Here is a 23,139-nt window from a genome sequence, read left to right on the forward strand (position 1 = left end):
ATAGCGACATGCACATACACAGATAGCGGTAGTATCGCGTACATAAGGTATAAAGGGGCAGTGCATTGGCGGAGCCGTCATTTGTACTCAAGTAATTCACGAGAAAAAGTTCCCGACGTGATTACGTCAGCACGACGGGAATTAACAGACTTTTAACGTGGAATGCTGGTAGGAGGTAGACCCATGGGACATTCCATTTCGGAAATCGTCAGGGTATTCAATATTCCGAGATACACGGTGTCAAGAGCGCGCCAAAAAAAGCCAAATGTCAGGCATTACCTCTCACCATTGACGGTGCAGTACCTGACGGCCTTCATTTAACGTGATGGGGATAGCGAATAGCGATATGTACCGGATGATCAAAAAGTCAGTATAAATTTGAAAACTGAATAAATCACGGAATAATGTAGATAGAGAGGTACAAAATTACACACGTGCTTGGAATGACATGGGGTTTTATTAAAACAAAAAAAAGGTTCAAAAAATGTCCGACACATGGCGCTTCATCTGATCAGAATAGCAATAATTAGCATAACAAACCAAGACAAAGCAAAGATGATGTTATTTACAGGAAATGCTCAGTATGTCCACCATCATTCCTCAACAATAGCTGTAGTCGAGGAATAATGTTGTGAACAGCACTGTAAAGCATGTCCGAAGTTATGGTGAGGCATTGGCGTCGGATGTTGTCTTTCAGCATCCGTAGAGATGACGGTCGATCACGATACACTTGCGACTTCAGGTACCACAAAGCCAATAATCGCACGGACTGAGGTCTGGAGACCTGGGAGGCCAAGCATGACGAAAGTGGCGGCTGAGCGCAGCATCATCACCAAACAACGCGCGCAAGACATCTTTCACGCGTCTAACAATATGGGGTGGAGCACCATCTTGCATAAACCCCATGTCATTCCAAGCATGTGTGTCAATTTGTACCTCTTTCTCTACATTATTCCTTGGTTTATTAAGTTTTCAAATTTATACATACTTTTAGATCACCCTGTACATATACACATAGCGGTAGTATCGCGTACACAAGGTATTTAGGGGCACGGAATTGGCGGAGTTGTCATTTTTACTCAAGTAATTCACGAGAAAAAGTTTACGTCGTGATAACGGCAGCACGACAGGAATTAACAGACTTTGAACGTGGAATGCTGGTTGGAGGTAGACGCATGGGACATTCCATTTCGGAAATCGTCAGGTTATTCAATATTCAGAGATACACGGTGTCAAGAGCGCGCCGAGAATGCCAAATTTCAGGCATTACCTCTCACTACTGACGGAGCAATGGCCGAAGTCCTTCACATAACGACCGAGAGCAGCGGCGTTTAGGTAGAACTGTCAGTGCTAACAGACAAGTAACACTGCGTGAAGTAACGGCGGGTATCAATGTGGGACGTACGACGAACATATATGCAAGGACGGTGCGACAAAATTTGGCGTTAATAGGTTGTGGCAGCAGACGACCGACGCGAGTGCCTTTATTAACAGCACGCCATCGCCTGCAGTGCCTCTCCTGGGTTCTTGACCATACCAGTTCTGCCGTAGATAGCTGGAAAACTGTGGCCTGGTCAGATGAGTCCCAATTTCAGTTGATAAGAGCTGACGGTAGGTTTCATGTGTGACACAGACCCCACAATGCCGTGAACGCAAGTTTTTAACAAGGCACTGTGCAAGCTGGTGATGGCTCCGTAACGGTGTGGGCTGTGATTACGTAGAATGAACTACTTCCTCTGCTTCTGCTGAACCAATTATTCAGTGGAATTGGTTATGTTCGGCTTAGAGACCACATGCACCAATTCACATTATGGATGACAATGTGCCATGCAACCGGGACACATTTACACGCGATTGCTAATCGAACAATTCGAGTGAATGATGTGACCAACCAAATCGCTCGATATGAATCCCAACCAACGTTTATGTGAGATAACGAAGAAATCAGGTCGTGCACAAAATCCTGCACCGGCGACGCTTACACAGTTATAGACGGCTATAGAGGCAGCGTGGCTCAGTATTTCTGCATGGGACTTCCAACGACATCTTGAGTGAATCCCACATCGAGCTTCTGCACTGCGCCGGGCAAAAGGAGGTCCGATTGCTAATCGAACAATTCGAGTGAATGATGTGGCCAACCAAATCGCTCGATATGAATCCCAACCAACGTTTATGTGAGATAACGGAGAAATCAGGTCGTGCACAAAATCCTGCACCGGCGACGCTTACACAGTTATAGACGGCTATAGAGGCAGCGTGGCTCAGTATTTCTGCATGGGACTTCCAACGACATCTTGAGTGAATCCCACATCGAGCTTCTGCACTGCGCCGGGCAAAAGGAGGTCCGACATGATGTTAGGAGGTATCCCACGGTTTTTGTCGCTTCAATGTGTACCAGGTGGTTATAATTAACCCACTTTGGACATGTCCAAGTGTCCGTGTGTGACAGCGGAACTGAAATGAAACGAAATGTGTGGCTAGGGTTTTATGCCGGGTAGACTGGTTGCCTGATGCAAGTCTTTTGAGTTGACAAAGGATCAGTGGACAAAGTTCAAAACCATCATACAATATGCGTTAGACGAGTATGTGCCAAGCAAGATCGTAAGAGATGGAAAAGAGCCACCGTGGTACAACAACCGAGTTAGAAAACTGCTGAGGAAGCAAAAGGAACTTCACAGCAAACATAAACATAGCCAAAGCCTTGCAGACAAACAAAAATTACGCGAAGCGAAATGTAGTGTGAGGAGGGTCATGCGAGAGGCGTTCAATGAATTCGAAAGTAAAGTTCTATGTACTGACTTGGCAGAAAATCCTAAGAAATTTTGGTCTTATGTCAAAGCGGTTGGTGGATCAAAACAAAATGTCCAGACACTCTGTGACCAAAATGGTATTGAAACAGAGGATGACAGACTAAAGGCCGAAATACTAAATGTCTTTTTCCAAAGCTGTTTCACAGAGGAAGACTGCACTGCAGTTCCTTCTCTAGATTGTCGCACAGATGACAAAATGGTAGATATCGAAATAGACGACAGAGGGATAGAGAAACAATTAAAATCGCTCAAAAGAGGAAAGGCCGCTGGACCTGATGGGATACCAGTTCGATTTTACACAGAGTACGCGAAGGAACTTGCCCCCCTTCTTGCAGCGGTGTACCGTAGGTCTCTAGAAGAGCGAAACGTTCCAAAGGATTGGAAAAGGGCACAGGTCATCTCCGTTTTCAAGAAGGGACGTCGAACAGATGTGCAGAACTATAGACCTATATCTTTAACGTCGATCAGTTGTAGAATTTTGGAACACGTATTATGTTCGAGTATAATGACTTTTCTGGAGACTAGAAATCAACTGTGTAGGAATCAGCATGGGTTCGATCGTGTGAAACCCAGCTCGCGCTATTCGTCCACGAGACTCAGAGGGCCACAGACACTGGTTCACAGGTAGACGCCGTGTTTCTTGACTTCCGCAAAGCGTTCGATACAGTTCCCCATAGTCGTTTAATGAACAAAGTAAGAGCATATGGACTATCAGACCAATTCTGTGATTGAATTGAGGAGTTCCTAGATAACAGAACGCAGCATGTCATTCTCAATGGAGAGAAGTCTTCCGAAGTAAGAGTGTTTTCAGGTGTGCCGCTGGGGAGTATCATAGGACCGTTGCTATTCACAATATACATAAATGACCTGGTGGATGACATCGGTAGTTCACTGAGGCTTTTTGCAGATGATGCTGTGGTGTATCGAGAGGTTGTAACAATGGAAAATTGTGCTGAAATACAGGAGGATCTGCAGCAAATTGACGCATGGTGCAGGGAATGGCTATTGAATCTCAGTGTAGACAAGTGTAATGTGCTGCGAATACATAGAAAGATAGATCCCTTATCATTTAGCTACAAAATAGCAGGTCAGCAACTGGAAGCAGTTAATTCCATAAGTTATCTGGGAGTACGCATTAGGAGTGATTTAAAATGGAATGATCATATAAAGTTGATCGTGGGTAAAGCAGATGCCAGACTGAGATTCATTGGAAGAATCCTAAGGAAATGCAATCCGAAAACAAAGGAAGTAGATTACAGTACGCTTGTTCGCCCACTGCTCGAATACTACTCAGCAGTGTGGGATCCGTACCAGATAGGGTTGATAGAAGAGATAGAGAAGATCCAACGGAGAGCAGCGCGCTTCGTTACAGGATCATTTAGTAATCGCGAAAGCGTTACGGAGATGATAGATAAACTCCAGTGGAAGACTCTGCAGGAGAGACGCTCAGTAGCTCGGTACGGGCTTTTGTTAAAGTTTCGAGAACATACCTTCACCGAAGAGTCAAGCAGTATATTGCTCCCTCCTACGTATATCTCGCGAAGAGACCATGAGGATAAAATCAGAGAGATTAGACCCCACACAGAAGCATACCGACAGTCCTTCTTTCCACGAGCAATACGAGACTGGAATAGAGGGGAGAACCGATAGAGGTACTCAGGGTACCCTCCGCCACACACCGTCAGTTGGCTTGCGGAGTATGGATGTAGATGTAGATGTAGACGCCACTTCGACCAGTTGCGCTTCGGTGGGGATGAGATTATGGTGGTGAAGACAACACAACACCCGGTCCCCGAGCGGGGAAAATTTCCGACCCAACCAGGAATCGAACCAGGGTCCCTTAGCATGGCATTCCCTCGCGCTGGCCACTCAGCCATTGAGGCGGACACAGCGTAACTTAGTAGCAATGTTAATGCATTAATGCGGAACCGATATACGCTAGAAAAAAGGTAGCTCCAATTTTGTTCACCAGGTGCAAATCTGGCGCTGTACACCATCTCGCTGACGTCACCGGTGCTCATACTGAACAATCTGTGTAAGTGGAAATTAATAATAAAATGAACATTAAACCTTACTCACATGTTTGACCTATGCTGCTCGAGTCCCCCGTTCCTCATCGATTACACATGAAGACATTTCTATATGTCTTTCTTGGATTCACAGCATCAGATAGATTTTCACCTGGTGGCCAAAAATGAAACTATTTTTTCCGTGTAAATCGATTCCGCATTAACGCTTTAGAATATCTACTAAGTTTCGCTACCACACAATAATTACAGCCCACTCTGGAGCTCTGTGAGTAGCTACACTTTAATTATAACTACCCAGTGTCTTAAGTTAAACAACTTCCAAATTGACTGCTCCGGCCGTTGTGACTGAGCGGTTCTAGGTGCTTTAGTCCGGAGCCGCGCTGCTGCTACGGTCGCACGTTCGAGTCTTGCCTCGGGCATGGATGTGTGTGATATCCTTAGGTTAGTTAGGTTTAAGTAGTTCTAAGTCCGTGGGACTAATGACCTCAGATGTTAAGTCCCATAGTGCTTAGAGCCAAATGAACCAAACTGACTGCATTCAAAGTTACCGCATCTTTCTTTATGTCACCGACTCACCCGAGTCTTGGCCTACACACCGGTCTTTTGATTGTAATGTAGGGAATGAAAGCTTGTTTAGAAAGGTATGTCTCTGGCATATGGATTATATGACTGTCCGTTGAAGTTGTCTGCTCTTTAAATATTGTAAGTCGTCGGGTTGGTTCAGCATCTCTTAAATTTAATTGTTCTTTCTTGTTTTCGAAATATCTCCGTCTCTTACCGGTCCCCATAGTCTTATCATGGTTTTTTTTTTCAAGAGTTAGAAGCTTTTGCATCTTCCTTTTAGTTAGTGTCCTTTTTCTGAACCATAGAGAACATTAGGGCGTACAATAGCATTGTATATGCTCATTTTGACCGAATATGACATGGTTTTAGACTTAAGCGTATCTCTGCGGGCATACAGACATTTGGGGCCAGCAGCAATACTTTAATTTATATCTATGGGTATTTCGTTACAACTGTTGTACCAGTTTCCCACGTACAGATCAGTAGGGTGTCCGAAGATATACGGAGTTGGAGACCTCTGGCCACTGGAGATTTGCACACGCAGCCGTTAGGCGGAAGCATTTACCTGGTCCGAAGGGATGGATATCCTCTCTTGTCCTCCACCTTTCGGCCACGGGACAACAACAGTTGTTACTGATTGGCAGTTTTTTGAAACTTCATTCTAATTTAACATGTTAGATAAGTCGAGAGAATCACTGCTCCACGAAATTGCTGTATAAAATTACATAGTGGCGCTTAACATGACAAAAGCAAATTTATAAAGTAATAATCCATGTTTTATAGTCTATAAAAAGGATACATCTTTGTTTGACCGAAGAATAAGCCCGAAATTGCAGCACAAGAATCCATGCATGTCTCTGTACTATACATTTAAAACAAACAAAACACCGTCATTTGCCGCTTCGGTGGTGTCAAGCGAGAGATACTAGGGGGGGGGGGGGGGGGAGCAGGGTGCAGGTCTGTTGTATTTTCTGGTGAAAGCTGGTTCTGCTGCGGTGCCAGTGATTGCCGTGTGTTGGTTAGTAGGAGGCCAGTTGAGAGTCTGCAACCAACCTGTCTGCGAGCTAGATACACTGGACCTTCACCTGGAGTTAGTCTGGTGTGTGACTGCGTATGACAGCAGGAGCAGCCTCGTGGTTATCCCATGCACCGTCACTGCTAATTTGTACGTCAATTTGGAGACTCGACCTGTTGCCGGCCGGAGTGGCCGAGTGGTTCTAGGCGCTTCAGTCTGCAACCACGCAACCGCTACGGTCGCAGGTTCGAATTTTTGATTAATTAATTCTTCACTGACCGATTTTATTAATTTTTTTTACCTTTCCTTCTCATTTTAATTTTTTTTATTTCTTTTCTTTCTGCGCCAGGATAGACTTTCTTCGGGGATAGTGCCACAGGAGTTACAGCCCTGCTACTATCGCTGGATACTTTCTTTAATTATTCGGCGACCATTTTCCCGCATATGCTTGCTCTAAGAGTAAACAACAAAAATCGCGACGTGCTGTAGTCCTCAACAATACAGGGGCCTCTCAAACGATCTGCGCCGTTGCTTAGCACCAGTCTGAGACGAATCGAACAGTGAGCAACACGGATGTTTCCGTACCCAATCAGCACAATCTTAGGATAACCGTGAAATGCAGTAAGAACGCGAAACAACGATAGCAGTCAATAGGTAAGCCATAAAACAGCATCTAATTTCTGCCAATCCTTGGTATCCAAAATCATGTCCATTGCGTATTTCTACGGATGCGTAACTTAAATTCTCACAAGCATGCATGTTTAATGAACATGAAGATCTTCGACACAAAACTTCTATTCGGGGTAATTTTATTTGCAAACTAGTCGTTCAAACTATTTACCATTGGTTATTTGAGACAGTTTGTAATGGAGAAACCTGAGTTTTATAAATCTTGTAATTACCGGTACAGAAAAATCGGGATACTACCTTTAGACTTTTTCCTACAAAATTACTATATCAAGTGCTTTCTGTCTTCACTCATATACATAACAGTAGACAAGCTGAGTAACTTATTAATCTTATAAGAATTTATAAAGCATTATAAACGGATTTTATGCATTAAGCTATATTTTGTTCGAAACCTAATTTGCCTTTTAAATCATAGGTGTCTGTTTAATGAGTGAAATACAAGTTGAAATGGTCATTTGTGTTTGTGAATCTTTAAATAAGATGTGTCAGCTTTATCGTCTGTGCGCCCGTGCAGGTCATATCCTCAATCCCAGTACAGTGCGCCCACATTTTCTTGGCTTTTCGTCTCCTTAGTACTGAATCGGTAGAGATCAGTTAACTCAGCTGCTAATATGTAGATTCCTCTCGCTGACTCATTTAGCGATCAAGTCATACTGTAAGCCATACGCCCGACACAAAGCAGTCATTGCTTTATGCTGTGTTTCAGTTTGGTGGTATGTAATTTATAGTAGTGTGTATCATATGTACAGAACGTCTCACGCTACTGTGTATCCCATGGTCTGAGGCAATAAGTAGTTGCGATACTGATTATTATGGTTTTTAGGGTGGGGGGGGGGGGGGGTGACAGGTATCGTTGTCTTCTTTTAAGCTAGATAGGTCAAGAGAAATATTCAGTTCCAGTTGCGTGCTTTTGTTCGGTTTATTCGGGAGGAATTAGTGTGTGTTATTTTTCGATTACGTGATTGTCTTGGAATAATGTTAGTCTTATTGTATTATTGCCTCATTGCCTCGGTTGTTCCGATATTTTCATTTCATTAGGTGACTAATATTTCGCGTGTTCTTAAGTTTGTTTGCTGCCGTAACTGTCTCTCTTGTGATCGTCATCTTGAAGGGTGTAAGCAACTCAGTGACCTCTATAGGCTACTACCCGGATGTCGAACGTGCCGGTCAAATATTCTCGTATATCATTTCCTGTCTTATTATAACATGGATGCCACGAAACGTCACGAGAACGCAAACAGAAAATACTTTTCGATTCTGCTAACACAACAGCTTATAAAACGCATGTTGATATAAAGTCCAAAGCAATAAATGAGTAAACAATTCTTTATTACGTACAGACAGGTGAAATGTTTTTTTCCGTAACTACAGCATGGCGGACTATGCAGGTGGCAAGAATCTGCAGACACGCAGAAGTTCTATGCTTTGACATCAGATACCTACATGCAGGTAATATGGAGATCATTGACAGAAATCATTATCTTGGTGCAGACGATATCTTTGCAGTGTACCTGCGAGTTAATAACAAACGAAACAAATTCACCAGTGAAAGCTGAAAATGTGACAGGCAACTTTCAATATGTCTTCGGCATTGCTTTAGCTGATTAATGCGAGATGTGAAAGGAGCCATGCAAATTATTTTATGACGATCGTCGACCATAATAACCTAGGATTTATCTTGTACACTCTAGCGTACATACATTTAAATGTTTTCGATAAGATTTTAAATGAAAGTATTAATGAACTTTTTTTCTTCTTTACCACATTCTCGATAAACAATACACTTAGGATCCGTTGATTGCCATATTAATTCTTTTGCAAAATGTGTATGATGTATATTTATCTTTCTAACTTTTTCACCTACTTGAAAATCTCCTCCCTGTGAGTCTACGGAGAGATCAGTGTATGTAATCTAATCAAATCTTTATCTGTAGGAAACCTGTACCGAGAGTCAGCCTAAGCACTATGTTAACTCTTGTGAAACTGAGGTTGCTAGCAAACGATGTCAATGCACGAAAAGTCCAACTTCTTAAAACTATTTTTGGTGGCGTTGAGTACACGTAACATGCAGGCAGCATCTTATTAAATTTGTATGAATGCGTGGTGCCTGTTTTTTTCGAACATGTCCGAAAGAACAGACACCACACAAAACTCACAGCTGTGACGCATATTACGTAAACTGAAAATATGTGCTGGACTAAGACTCGAACTTGGGAACTCCCGCTTAAAGGGCAGTTGCTTTATCTACTGCACCAACGGGACGCCTCCATGGACACACAACCCTCAACCTTCAGTCTCGATGCATGTTTACGTTCAGCCTCCAGTGGGAATCTAAAATTGGCAAACACGGAGAACATGGACTAGGGCTGTTGGTAGGTTGCGCTGTGTGGCAATGTGAGTCGGCCGGGAAGCTAAAACGATACTATGCGTTAATTTAAGTGTCGTAGCTGGCAAACTGTCGCAGTAGAAGTCTTGGAAAACGGCAACTGTAAATTTTTACTATAAAGTAAAAACAATATTTAATCCAGTGTAGTGTTTCATTTGAATATTTATTACAGTCTCAAAGTAAATAAAAGCATCTTGACAAATCTGAAATAAGTTGTATCATACTTACAATAATGAAATAAATTGTGCTCAACAAGCTACAGTTTTCTGTCCAAATACAGTACTGACCCCCGGTGCCAGCATGGCTGTAACTATTTATACTTTCTTAACAATCCAGAACAATCCTCGGAATTGTTTAGAACCATTTTTGATTAATTAACGATTAAAATTGACATAGAAAAACTGAAAATACATATATAAACGTATGTTAACTCCAGAAGAGCTGGTACACTACGATATTAGTACATGTCTGTTATTTTATTCGAGAATAACTTCTCGAATATGTATTTACATTAATACTTTCACGTTTTTTATTAATTACTAGAGGCTCCCTTCATGGGAATTATTCCCTTCATTTACAGAGCTTCTACACTTTCAAGTGAATGAGATTAAACACTTTTTTTTCAGTTATAATTTTTTATGTCGAGTTACATATTTTGTTTACATGTGCGACCCTGAATTAGACTGGAAAATGTTCGTTTTCAGTGGGTCTTAACGGGCTGTTACGTTTCGGAGCGTGCCGACAATGTGCGGGCATTTGTGATAAACACTGTTTGTGGATGGTGTAGTGGTTAACACAATTGCTAGTAAGTAGAAGATCACATGTTCGAGTCCTGGACTGGCATATATTTTCACTCGTCGCTGCTGATTCCGCATAAAGTCTCGATGCTCATAAAGTGCCGATGCAACTGACAGTTTTTTCCCTTTCATTTCCTTTCTCCCACATTTGATTTTCGTGGTAGTTATTACAACAGTGGTACATATGTGACATGAAAAAGATGTGCAAAAATACACAGAACTTAAAAAAGACGAAAAGAGATTGTAATAACAACTTACGGTAATTACGAACAAATACGATCTGTTAGGTTTTTGAGGATAAAAAGGTAACGATTTGCACGGGCACTAATTTTTTTTTGCAGCTGCATTATAGTCTAGTTAAGCCATGGCCTCCACAATGTACCAGTGTGCTTCACTATTATCAGGTGCCTCAGCCAGACTTTGGGCTCAGGGTTTCCTCCCTGGATACCATCGCTTTTGTCACAGGCCGCTGCTGGGTTAGTACCAGCAAGTTCTGTTCTCAGCATAATGGCTCTGAGCACTACAGGACTTAACATCTGAGGTCATCAGTCCCCCAGAACTTTAAACTACTTAAACCTAACTAACCTCAGGACATTATACACATCCATGCCCGAGGCAAGATTCGAGCCTGCGGCCGTAGCGGACGCGCGGTTCCAGACTGAAGCGCCTAGAACCGCTCGGCCACACCGGCCGGCTGTTCTCAGCATAGCTGTGCTCTCTGCAGTGCCAGCACCAGATACAGCACTGCCGCCGGCCAGAAATGCCAACATCTACATCTACATCTACTCCACAAGCCACCGCGCGGTGCGTGGTGGAGGGTACATTGTACCACCACTAGTCATTTCCTTTCCTGCCCGACTCGCAAACAGAGAGATGGAAAATCAGCTGCCACCTCGTATATGCCTCCATATCAGCCTTAATCTATCGTATCTAATCTTTGTGGTCCTTACACGAAATGTGTGTTGGCGACAGTAGGATTGCTCTGCAGTCAGCTTCAGATGCCGGTTCTATATATTTTCTCAATAGGGTTAATCGAAAAGAACATCACCTTCCCTTCACTGATTCCCATTTGAGTTCTTGAAGCATCTCCGTAACACTTGCGTGTTGTTGTAACCGCCTCTGAATAGCTTCCACGTCTTCCTTTAATCCGATCTTGTGTGGATCTCACAAACACTCGAGTAGTACTCAATAATAGGTCGCAATAGCATCCTAGATGAGGTCTCCTTTGCAGATGACTCACACTTTCCTAAAATTCTCCCAGCAAACCAAAGTCGACCGTTCACCTTCCCTACCGCAATCCTGATAGGATTTCACATCGCTTTGCAACTTTACGAGCAGATATTTAAACGACCTGACTGCGTCAAGCAGGACACTACTAATGACGTGTGCAAACATAATGGGTTTATTGTTCCCACCCGTTCACGTTAACTTACATTATTCTGCACTTAGAGCCAGCTGGCATTTATAACACCGACTAGCAATTACTTGTAAGTCATGTTGTATCATCTTATAGCCATTCATTTTTGACACCTTCCCGTACATCACAGCATCATCAACAAACAATTGCTGCCCACCCTGTCCGCCAGATCATTTATGTATATAGAAAATAATTTCGCTACTACCACAGTTCCCTGACGACCTACAACGCAACGCCGCTCGGCTCCCGGGCAGTACTGATCTTGCGACCACAGACGACTACAAGGCAACACATCGCTGTCAACCATAGTGGATTCGATGCGCATCCTTTGCCTGTTGGAGGTGTGCACAGGATTTCCGTTGCAGACTGTATCTAATAAACAAATCAACTGCTGGCAAGGTGAATGTCACTGGATTTGCCCTCGCCTATCCAATAGAGAGCCTCACTCCAATACGCTTACAAAACTCTGGCTCGACCAAATATGGAGTGTTGTTCGACGGTCTGCTACCCTTTCAAAGTTGGGTTAACGGAAGAGATAGAAATACACAAACTGTTCAAAAATACCTACATTTATCTACGAAGGTTTGTTTATTCAGTGTGGTGTGTCGCCGACATTGTCAATAGACTTCTGTGATAGACAGTTAGAGGAAGATGTCCTGTCTTGTGGAGAGTCTTGTACAGTTCCGGCTGCTCACATTGCGGACAAGGTAAAGAACTACAGTATCTGTTTCATCATACATGTCGCGTAATGACCTCGTCGCTAAAGTTAGAGGAATTCGAGGCTACCGACAGTCTTTCTTCTCTCGTCAATCCTTGAACAGGATATGAAAGGGAGTGGGAAATCGTACTGGAGCTCTGTACACCCTCCATTAAATACTGTAAAGTCGTCTCCAGGTTACAGAAAAAGTCTATTGCTGGCGCGTATTGTACCTGCCAGTTGCAGCTGGCAACCACGAATGCCGCTGAATGCCGCACATGTGTACATTTCTGAATAGTAGGGAATCAAACAATTAGTATACCATAGAGTGGTGGCCTGTGCAGAAGCGAATTGCGGTGATAGAAACCTATATCCCAAGTAATTCTGTCACAGAGGCTCAGCAGGCATTGCGACGGAATGTTCACCATTTGGCTCTGTCCAAGACTCACTGCACTCTCAGAGGGGTGAGACGGTGGACAGCCACTGGTGGCGTGTTGTAACAGCAGCCACCAGGTCTGGCAAACAAGTGTTCGAACTCTTGAGGGTAGTTTTGTTCTGTCGTTGCAACTACAAAAATGTGTGATTTTTTCACCATACGCTTTTCGCTTTATTGAGGTAAAGCATCATCCGTGGTCTGTAATTAAGTTATTTATATTTTGATTTGCTTTTAGATCGAAAAACAGTTCGTTTAGAGTAGGTTGAATTGTACTTACGGTGATTTTTCGGCTGATTTCTCGCTTACATCGGGAAATGCCGTCTGCTGGCACATCGTTGTTTTTCTGTTAGACCCTGATACTTTTGGTCTAATTTTTAGATGTTCTGCAGCACTGTGCATTTCTTATGTTTTTCACAACACACTTTTATGCACACCACTATATTCTGTTTTCTTTTTTTTTTATCAAATATGTGTTGTGGTTTGTATTTGGTAGTGTTGCCAACACAACCTTTCCACTACTTTGTCTTTAACCTACAAATCTTTTTTAATTACATCATTGTATGTATGTACTTTTATTTAATTATGTTTGTGTGTATTTATCTACTGTATAAGAGTAGAGAAGAAATAGTGATTGAGTTTTTTTTTCTTTTCTTTTTTTTAAGGGTTATGCCGGAAACTACGATGAGTGGACGTAAGTATGTACACTACGTGATCAAAAGTATCCGAACACCCCTAAAAACATACGTTTTTCATATTAGGTGCATTGTGCTGCGACCTACTGCCAGGTACTCTATATCAGCCACCTCAGTAGTCATTACACGTAGTGAGAGATCAGAATGGTACGCTCCGTGGAACTCACGGACTTCGAACGTGGTCAAGTGATTGGGTGTCACTTGTGTCATTTACACACTCCTAAACATCCCTAGGTCCACTGTTTCTGATGTGATAGTGAAGTGGAAACATGAAGCACACGTACAGCACAAAAACTTACAGGCCGACCTTGTCTTTTGACTGACAGAGTGGCTCTGAGCACTATGGGGCTTAACATCTGTGGTCATCAGTCCCCTAGAACTTAGAACTACTTAAACCTAACTAACCTAAGGACATCACACACACCCATGCCCGAGGCATGGGTGGGTGGTCGAGCGGCTTCTCATAAGTCACGCGGGTAATTGCCAAACGACACCTCGCTTGGTGTAAGGAGCGTAAACATAGGACGATTAAACAGAGAAAAATCGTTTTTTGGAGTGACGAATCACGGTACACAATGTGGTGATCCGATGGCAGGGTGTGGGTATGGCGAATGCCCGGTGAACGTCATATGACAGGTGTGTAGTGCCAGCAGTAAAACTCGGATGCGATGGTGTTACGGTGTGGTCGTATTTTTCATGGAGGGGGCTTGCGCCCCTTGTTGTTTTGCCTGGCACTATCACAGCACAGGTTTACACTGATGTCTTAAGCATATTCTTGCTTCCGACTGTTGAAGAGCAATTCGGAGATGGCGATTTTGCGTCTTTCAACACGGTCGAGTACCTGTTCATAATGCACGGCCTGTGGTGGAGTTGTTACACGACAGTAACATCCTTGTAATGGGTTGGCCTGCACAGAGTCCTGACGTGGATCCTACAGAACACCTTTGGTATGTTTTGGAACACCGACTTCGTGCCAGACCTCACCGGCCGACAGCGATACCTCTCCTCAGTGCAGCACTCCGTGAAGAATGGGCTGTCATTCCCCAAGAAACCTTCCAGCACCTGATTGACCGTAGGCCTCCGAGAGTGGAAGCTGTCATCAAGGCTAAGGGTGGGTCACCACCTTATTGAATTCCAGCGTTGCCGATGGAGGGCATCACGAACTTGTAACTCATTTTCAACCTTGTGTCCGGATACTTTTGATCACATAGTGTAGCAGTGTGATGGAATGTGAGTTATAGGAGAAGGTGAGGAGCAAGAAGTGAAATGAAACTGTGAGGGGGGGTGGGGGGAAGGTTGTGGGAGAGTGGGAGGAGGTGAAGGATGGAAAAGGCTCTTTTCTTTTTTGTGTAATTTCATATTCACATTTATCTAATCATTGAGCAACTATTTTGTGTTAATGCTTTTTGTATGTGGAAATTTTCTTGTAAATGGAGGACGTGTCTGTCTTTACTGATTTTTATGATATTCAAATCGTTTTCAATGTTGCTTGGTCTATGGTGTTCGTTTTTTAGACGATCTGCGAACGTTGAATGATTTGTGCCGTATTATATCTTTTGTCGGATGTCCTGTCAGTCATTCCAATATATATCTTGTCACAATCTCTGCAACTGAGCTGACAGATACCACATTGCTAGTATCTGTCTGGTTTTGATTTCGGTTTTGGGATGAGCTTTTGTATGGTATTGTTTGATTTGTAAGCAATGTTTATGCCTTGTTTTTTTAATATGTTACCTATTTTATAAGTGAATTTTTTGTGGTAGTTCATTGTATGTCATTTTTTGTTGTAGTGCAATTTGTATGAGTTAGTGTGGTTTGGTTAGTTTTTTTTTCGTTATTTGTCTCTTTGTGCCCATTTTTAATGCTATTTGTTCTATAATGGCTACCTATTTGTGGTAATTAGAAGTGTTTATGGGGATCCTGTTCAGCCTGTTTTACATGTATCTGATTACTGCTTGGGTGTGGTTCTGTGGGTGGTTTGAGTTTGCATTTAAGACAATGTCACTTCTTGTGGGTTTCCTGTACATGTCAAATGCGTGTTTCGTATAGCCTTTTCTTATGGTTATGTCTAAAAAGTTGTGTTTTCTTGTTCTTCCTGTATTTGATCTTTATGTTTTTGACTACAGTGTTTATGTCTTTGTGTAGTTGTTGTATTCTGTTTTTAGGTTCATCCACCACGCATATTATGTCATCCATGTATCTGTACCACTAGATAATGTTGTAGCTTTTCTTTGTTATTATGTCTTCAAATATTAATTTTTCTACGTAATTCATGAAAATGTTGTCTAATGTTCCTGAAAGAGGTGAACTAATTGGTAAACCTTCTTCTTGTATGTAGTATTCTTGACTGAATTTAAAATAGTTTTGTTGTGTTATTAACTGCAATAATTTCATTGTTTAATCTGTGTGTTCATGAAGTAGCTGGTTGTGTGTTTTCAGGTTCCCTTCAATTATATGTATGGTTTCATTAACAAGGATGCAACTGTACATACTTTCTAAATCAAAGGAGAGCAACACTGCTGTGTCAGGGATTTGAGCCGGCCTTTGTGGCCGAGCGGTTCTAGGCGCTCAGTCGGGACCGCGCTACTGCTACGGTCGCAGGTTCGAATCCTGCCTCGGGCATGGATGTGTGTGATGTCCTTAGGTTAGTTAGGTTTAAGTAGTTCTAAGTTCTAGGGGACTGATGACCTCAGATGTTAAGTCCCATAGTGCTCAGAGCCATTTGAACCATTTTTTTTAGGGATTTGAGTGTCTATTATATGTTATACCAGTTGAGTGGTATTTCTGATTGTTCTATCATTTTCTAGTTTATAGTACTGGGTGGGCTGTGACTTAATTTGTTTTTCTAGCAGGTATCTAGTGTGTAAAAAAATCACGCATTTTTGCTGTTGCAACGACAGAACAAAAATACCCTCAAGAATTATAAAGCAACTACGGACACTATGGCCACACAAATGAAGAATTAGATGTTCGAACGTGTGAAAACTTATAGCGTACATATCGCTTGGAGAAAGTCCCAGGTGTTTATCACGGCGACATGCACGAACTTTGCAACTATCATGACGTTCATTGGTCCGCTTACTGGATGATCTGAAGTTTCGTCTATGTAGGCTGCAGATGGTTTAGGATCTGAAAGGTACTGACAGGTAAAACTGCACAATATTGTCAGTCATTGGCCCAGTAAACTGACCAATCCCACATTTTCTAAGTGTCCTGCCAATAAAACACAGTCTTTGGTTAGCCTTCTGCACAACATTTTCCATGTGTTCCTTCCAATTCCAACTGTTGTTCGTGATTGTAATACCTAGGCATTTAGTTGAATTTACGTCTTTTAGATTTGAAGTTTAACGAGTTCCTTTTAGCACTCATGTGGATGACCTCACATTTTTTGTTATTTAGGGTCAACTGCCACTTTTCGCACCATTCAGATACCTTTTCTAAATCGTACTGAAGTTCGTTTTGATCTTCTGATGACTTTATTAGTCGATAAACGACAGCGTCATCTGCAAACAACCGAAGACGGCTGCTCAGATTGTCTCCCAAATCGTTTATACAGATAAGAAGCTGCAAATGGTCTATAATACTACCTTGAGGAACGCCAGAAATCACTTCTGTTTTACTCAATGACTTTTCGTCAATGCTACGAACTGTGACCTCTGTGACAGGAAATCACAAATCCAGTCACATTACTGAGACGATATTCCATAAGCACGCAAATTCACTACGAGCCGCTTGTGTGGTACCTTCTCAAAAGCCTTCCGGAAATCCAGAAATACGGAATCGTCTGTAATCCCTTGTCAATAACACTCAACATTTCATGTGAATAAAGGGCTAGTTGTGTTTCACAGGAACTATGTTTTCTAAACCCATGTTGACTGTGTGTCAATAAACCGTTTTCTTCGAGGTAATTCATAATGTTCGAGCACAATATATGTTCCAAATTCCTGCTGCATGTGGACGTTAACGATATGGGTTTCCGTGAACTTTGATTCTAGTACTGTCATTTAAACAGTAGGGAAAACATTTTAAACATTGAACGACGCACTGAGGGTATAAAAATCATGGGACACCTTTTGCTCTCCCTAGTGCAGCAGCTTAACATGACATGGACTCATCAAGTCGTTGGAACTCCCATGCAGAAATATTGAGCCATGCTACCTGTACAGTCGTCCATAATTGTAAAAGTGTTGGCGGTGCATGAAGTTGTGCACGAATTGAAAATGGCTCTGAGCACTATGGTACTTAACTTCTGAGGTCATCAGTCCCCTAGAGCTTAGAACTACTTAAACCTAACTAACCTAAGGACACCACACACATCCAAGCCCGAGGCAGGATTCGAACCTGCGACCGTAGCGGTCGCGCGGTCCCAGACTGTAGCGCCTAGAACTGCTCGGCCACCTTGGCCGGCTGCACGAATTGACCTTTCGATTAAGTGCCACAAATGTTAGATGGGTTTCATGGCGAGCGATCTGGGTGGCCGAATCTTTCACTTGAATTGTCCAGAATGTTCTTCAAACAAGTCACGAACAATTGTGGCTCGGTGATATCATTGTTTGGGAACATGAAGTCCATGAATGGCTGCAAGTGGTCTCCAGGTAGACGAAGATAACCACTTCCAGTCAATGGTCGGCTCCGTTTGGCCAGAGGATCCAGTCCATTCCATGAAAATACAGCCCACACCATTATGGAGCCACCACCAGCTCGCAAAGGGCCTTTTTGACGACTTGGTTCCATGGCTTTTTCGGGTCTGCGCCACACTCGAACCCTACTATCAGCTCTTGCCAACTTCGGTGAGGGCTCATCGGTCCAGGCCACGGTCAGGGGTCCAATCGATATGGTCACGAACCCAGGAGAGGCGCTGTAGGCGATATTGTGCTGTTACCAAAGGACCTCGCGTCTGTCTGCTGCTATAGCCCATTTATGCCAAATTTCGCCGCATTGTCCTAACGGATACATTCGTCGTAGTTCAACATTGATTTCTGCGATTATTTCACGCAGTGTTGCTTGTCTGTTAGCACTGAAAACTATAAATATGGTATTCTTGGAATACTCTTGCCACTGTGGATCTAGGAATACTGAATAGCCTAGCATCTTCCGAAATGGGATATCCCTTACTACCAACTACCATACCGCGTTCAAAGTCTGTTAATTCCCGTCGTGTGGCAACAATCACGTCGGAAACCTTTTCACATGAGTCACCCAAGTACAAATGACAGTTCCGCCAATGCGCTTTCCTTTTATACTTTGTGTATGCAATAATAGTGCCATCTGTGAATGTGCATATCGCTATCCAATGACTTTTGTCATCTCTGTGTGGAACACTATGTGTGGCATATATTCAAGTATTACCATTAAACTGGCTCTAAAGACTATTTTTTCCTTATGTTTAATAGCATTTGTCTCAGTTGATAGGGAAATACTAGATAAAGTGATCAGAGAATTTGACATCAAATATAAATTAGCAAAACCTTATTCGTGAAACGCTCACAGACATCTCATCAAAAGTAAAGTTTCAGAGTGAAATATCGAAGGCATTCAACATAAAAACAGGTGTTAGGCAAGGTGGCAGCCTGTCTGCACACCTCTTTAACTGCCTACTAGGGAAAATAGTAAGAGAATGGAAACAAAAACTAAAAGAATCCCCAATCAGACTGGGAACTAAAAAGAAAAATATTGAAATTCGCTGTTTAGCATTTGCGGATGATGTTGTCATTCTTTCTGAAAATCTAACAAATGATTGAATACAAATCAGTTTCTTAGAAGAAATAGCCAACAAAGCAGATTAAAGAATATCTGTAGAAAAAAACAAAATTTATGACAAATATAAAAAATGCTCCGGAATCCCTAGTAACAGATATTGGCTAGATAAAGAGGGTAAATAAATTTAAATATTTGGGGGAAATTATCCAAGAAAATGGCTTAGAAAAATTCGCTATAGAAAAAAGAGTACATAAAATGTTTATGGAATAACTAGGAACGTCTACAACAAAAGGTGTCTGTCTAAAAATCTAAAGATACAGCACTACAACTCAGTAGTAAAATCAGAATGCCTTTATGCAAGTGAATGTTTAGTACTGAATTGCAAATTACACAAAATTGAAGTCCTAGAAAGAAAAATGATTCGAAAAATACTTGGAGCACCAAAAACTACAGAAGTATGGGAATTAAGAAGCAATGAAGAAGTTTATCGCAACATAGGAAACGTAAATGAAACACTACGAAAGAGGCGATTGCTATTTTTTGGACACTTACACAGAATGAACAGCAACAGGTTAACCAAACAGATTTTTAAATATCTTTGGGACAAGAAACGAACACTAGCCTGGATTCAAGAAGTTAGGAAAGATTTGTAAAGAAAAAACATAAGTGAAGAAGATGCAACAGGAAGAGAGAGTTTGAAGAGGAAAGTGTTAAAATGGAAGGATTCCAAGGCAAGAGGGAGAAGAAGACAGAGGCAAAATGGTCCGAGGAGAAAAAAAAATGATACATAGTGAAAAGATGAAAGAATACAGGAGAAAAAAGGCAGAACAACAAAGAAGGAAGCATTGAAATTGGTGCGTGGTCCTTAGATGACCCGAACGAAGAAAGAAAGAAGAAAGTAAGATGGAACTTTTATTTCGAGACTTAAATTGAAGTGGCGATGTGAGTTTGCCACTTGCTATTTCATCATTCGCAATTAGTTGTATGCATCTTAGAATCGGCGACTGGCGAAGAAGAAAACCAATGAGGGCATAGAGTCAGCTTCATATGACAAAAGGTAAAGCTACAGAAATTGCATAAAATTTTCCGGACCTTCTCGTTACAAGTTGATGAACGCAGCTCTCCACTTGCAACGATTAGAGGGGCACAACTTGTGCTCTTAATATGTCCGATGCAGTAATGTGTCACCACAGGGACATTCCTTATGATGATGATGATGATGATGATGATGATGATGATGTCCCGTACTCTAAGGAGCGTAGGGAACGATGCGGGAGACCCGCACCGCCGACTAGGCAAGGTCGTAGCGGAGGTCGTTTGCTATGCCTTCCTCCGACCGTAATGGGGATGAATGACGATGATGAAGACAACACAACAACACCCAGTCATCTCGAGGAAGGGAAAATCCCTGACCCCGCCGGGGCACATTACTTGTATCTAATCCTAATTAGTTAATTAGTTAGGTAGAGGGGTAAATTAAAAGAAGCCAGTACAAGCCATCATGTGCAATATCTATCTTATCGTCTTTATTATTCTCGTTTCTGTGGGAGGAAAGGAATGCTGTAACGAACTAGGCGCCGAGAGCGTGCTACTCTTGAGGCGGCTCCAAAACGTGCAGCCCACTTCTCCTGGTCGAGCTGCAACTGAGTTATGCTCTTGGCTAGACGGTTGGTGTACGTGTACTCACCAGCTTGGGGATGCCGCCGCACCGCCGGACGCTCCTCCTGGCCTTCCTGACCTTAGCGACATTCGAAATGGTCTCCGCGGCCAGGATCTGCAGGTGCTTGGCCTGATCAGAGAGGATGTTCACGAGCAGAGGCACAGCTCCTAGGTCGGTGACGCACCGCCTCACGTCTGTGTTTGTGGAGATTTTGCTCAGGACCGAAAGGGAGCCAAGCTGTAAGCATAAGAGAGACACTACAGTTTTGTGCAAATATTTTTAACACGACAGGAATTCTGTTCTTGCTAGTATAAACGCTTTACACTATTCTTTTACGGCAGGACTTATTTTGATAGTTCATCATCACAATTAGTCTGAGAACTTCAAGTTCATTCGATGAATCATCTACATCTACATCTACATCTACATGACTACTCTGCAATTCACATTTAAGTGCTTGTCAGAGGGTTCATCGAACCACAATCATACTATCTCTCTACTATTCCACTCCCGAACAGCGAGCGGGAAAAACGAACACCTAAACCTTTCTGTTCGAGCTCTTATTTCTCTTATTTCTCTTATTTTATTTTGATGATCATTCCTACCTATGTAGGTTGGGCTCAACAAAATATTTTCGCATTCGGAAGAGAAAGTTGGTGACTGAAATTTCGTAAGAAGGTCTCGCCGCGACGAAAAACGTCTATGCTGTAATGACTTCCATCCCAACTCGCTTACCATATCTGCCACACTCTCTCCCCTATAACGCGATAATACAAAACGAGCTGCCCTTTTTTGCACCCTTTCGATGTCCTCCGTCAATCCCACCTGGTAAGGATCCCACACCGCGCAGCAATATTCTAACAGAGGACGAACGAGTATAGTGTAAGCTGTCTCTTTAGTGGACTTGTAGCATCTGCTAAGTGTCCTGCCAATGAAACGCAACCTTTGGCTCGCCTTCCCGACAATATTATCTATGTGGTCCTTCCAACTGAAGTTGTTCGTAATTTTAACACCCAGGTACTTAGTTGAATTGACAGCCTTAAGAATTGTACTATTTATCGAGTAATCGAATTCCAACGGATTTCTTTTGGAACTCATGTGGATCATCTCACACTTTTCGTTATTTAGCGTCAACTGCCACCTGACACACTATACAGCAATCTTTTCTAAATCGCTTTGCAGCTGATACTGGTCTTCGGATGACCTTACTAGACGGTAAATTACAGCATCATCTGCGAACAGTCTAAGAGAACTGCTCAGATTGTCACCCAGGTCATTTATATAGATCAGGAACAGTAGAGGTCCCAGGACGCTTCCCTGGGGAACACCTGATATCACTTCAGTTTTACTCGATGATTTGCCGTCTATTACTACGAACTGCGACCTTACTGACAGGAAATCACGAATCCAGTCGCACAACTGAGACGATACCCCATAGCTCCGCAGCTTGATTAGAAGTCGCTTGTGAGGAACGGTGTCAAAAGCTTTCCGGAAATCTAGAAATACGGAATCAACTTGAGATCCCCTGTCGATAGCGGCCATTACTTTGTGCGAATAAAGAGCTAGCTGCGTTGCATAAGAGCGATGTTTTCTGAAGCCATGCTGATTACGTGTCAATAGATCGTTCCCTTCGAGGTGGTTCATAATGTTTGAATACAGTATATGCTCCAAAACCCTACTGCAAACCGACGTCAATGATATAGGTCTGTAGTTAAATGGATTACTCCTACTACCCTTCTTAAACACTGGTGCGACCTGTGCAATTTTCCAATCTGTAGGTACAGATCTATCGGTGAGCGAGCGGTTGTATATGAGTGCTAAGTAGGGAGCTATAGTATCAGCGTAATCTGAAAGGAACCTAATCGGTATACAATCTGGACCTGAAGACTTGCCCGTATTAAGCGATTTGAGTTGCTTCGCAACCCCTAAGGTATCTACTTCTAAGAAACTCATGCTAGCAGATGTTCGTGTTTCAAATTCTGGAATATTCCATTCGTCTTCCCTGGTGAAGGAATTTCGGAAAACTGCGTTCAATAACTCCGCTTTAGCGGCACAGTCGTCGATAACAGTACCATCGGCACTGCGCAGCGAAGGTATTGACTGCGTCTTGCCGCTTGTGTATTTTACATACGACCAGAATTTCTTCGGATTTTCTACCAAATTTCGAGACAATGTTTCGTTGTGGAACCTATTAAAGGCATCTCGCATCGAAGTACGTGCCAAATTTCGCGCGTCTGTAAATTTT

The 23,139-nt window shown here is 42.6% G+C and overlaps 1 protein-coding gene across 1 annotated transcript in view; it reads right to left on the reverse strand.

The window, feature by feature from the left end:
• The window catches only part of LOC126272276 (armadillo repeat-containing protein gudu), a 106,397-nt gene that overhangs the window by 54,711 nt on the left and 28,547 nt on the right, over positions 1–23,139 (reverse strand). Inside the window, exon 4 of the mRNA XM_049975028.1 lies at positions 20,922–21,131. Coding sequence (XP_049830985.1) covers positions 20,922–21,131 — 210 coding nt within the window. The remainder of the gene's footprint in view (positions 1–20,921; positions 21,132–23,139) is intronic.

Source organism: Schistocerca gregaria, chromosome 5, assembly GCF_023897955.1.
Source record: "Schistocerca gregaria isolate iqSchGreg1 chromosome 5, iqSchGreg1.2, whole genome shotgun sequence".
Classification (NCBI taxonomy): Eukaryota; Metazoa; Arthropoda; class Insecta; order Orthoptera; family Acrididae; genus Schistocerca; species Schistocerca gregaria.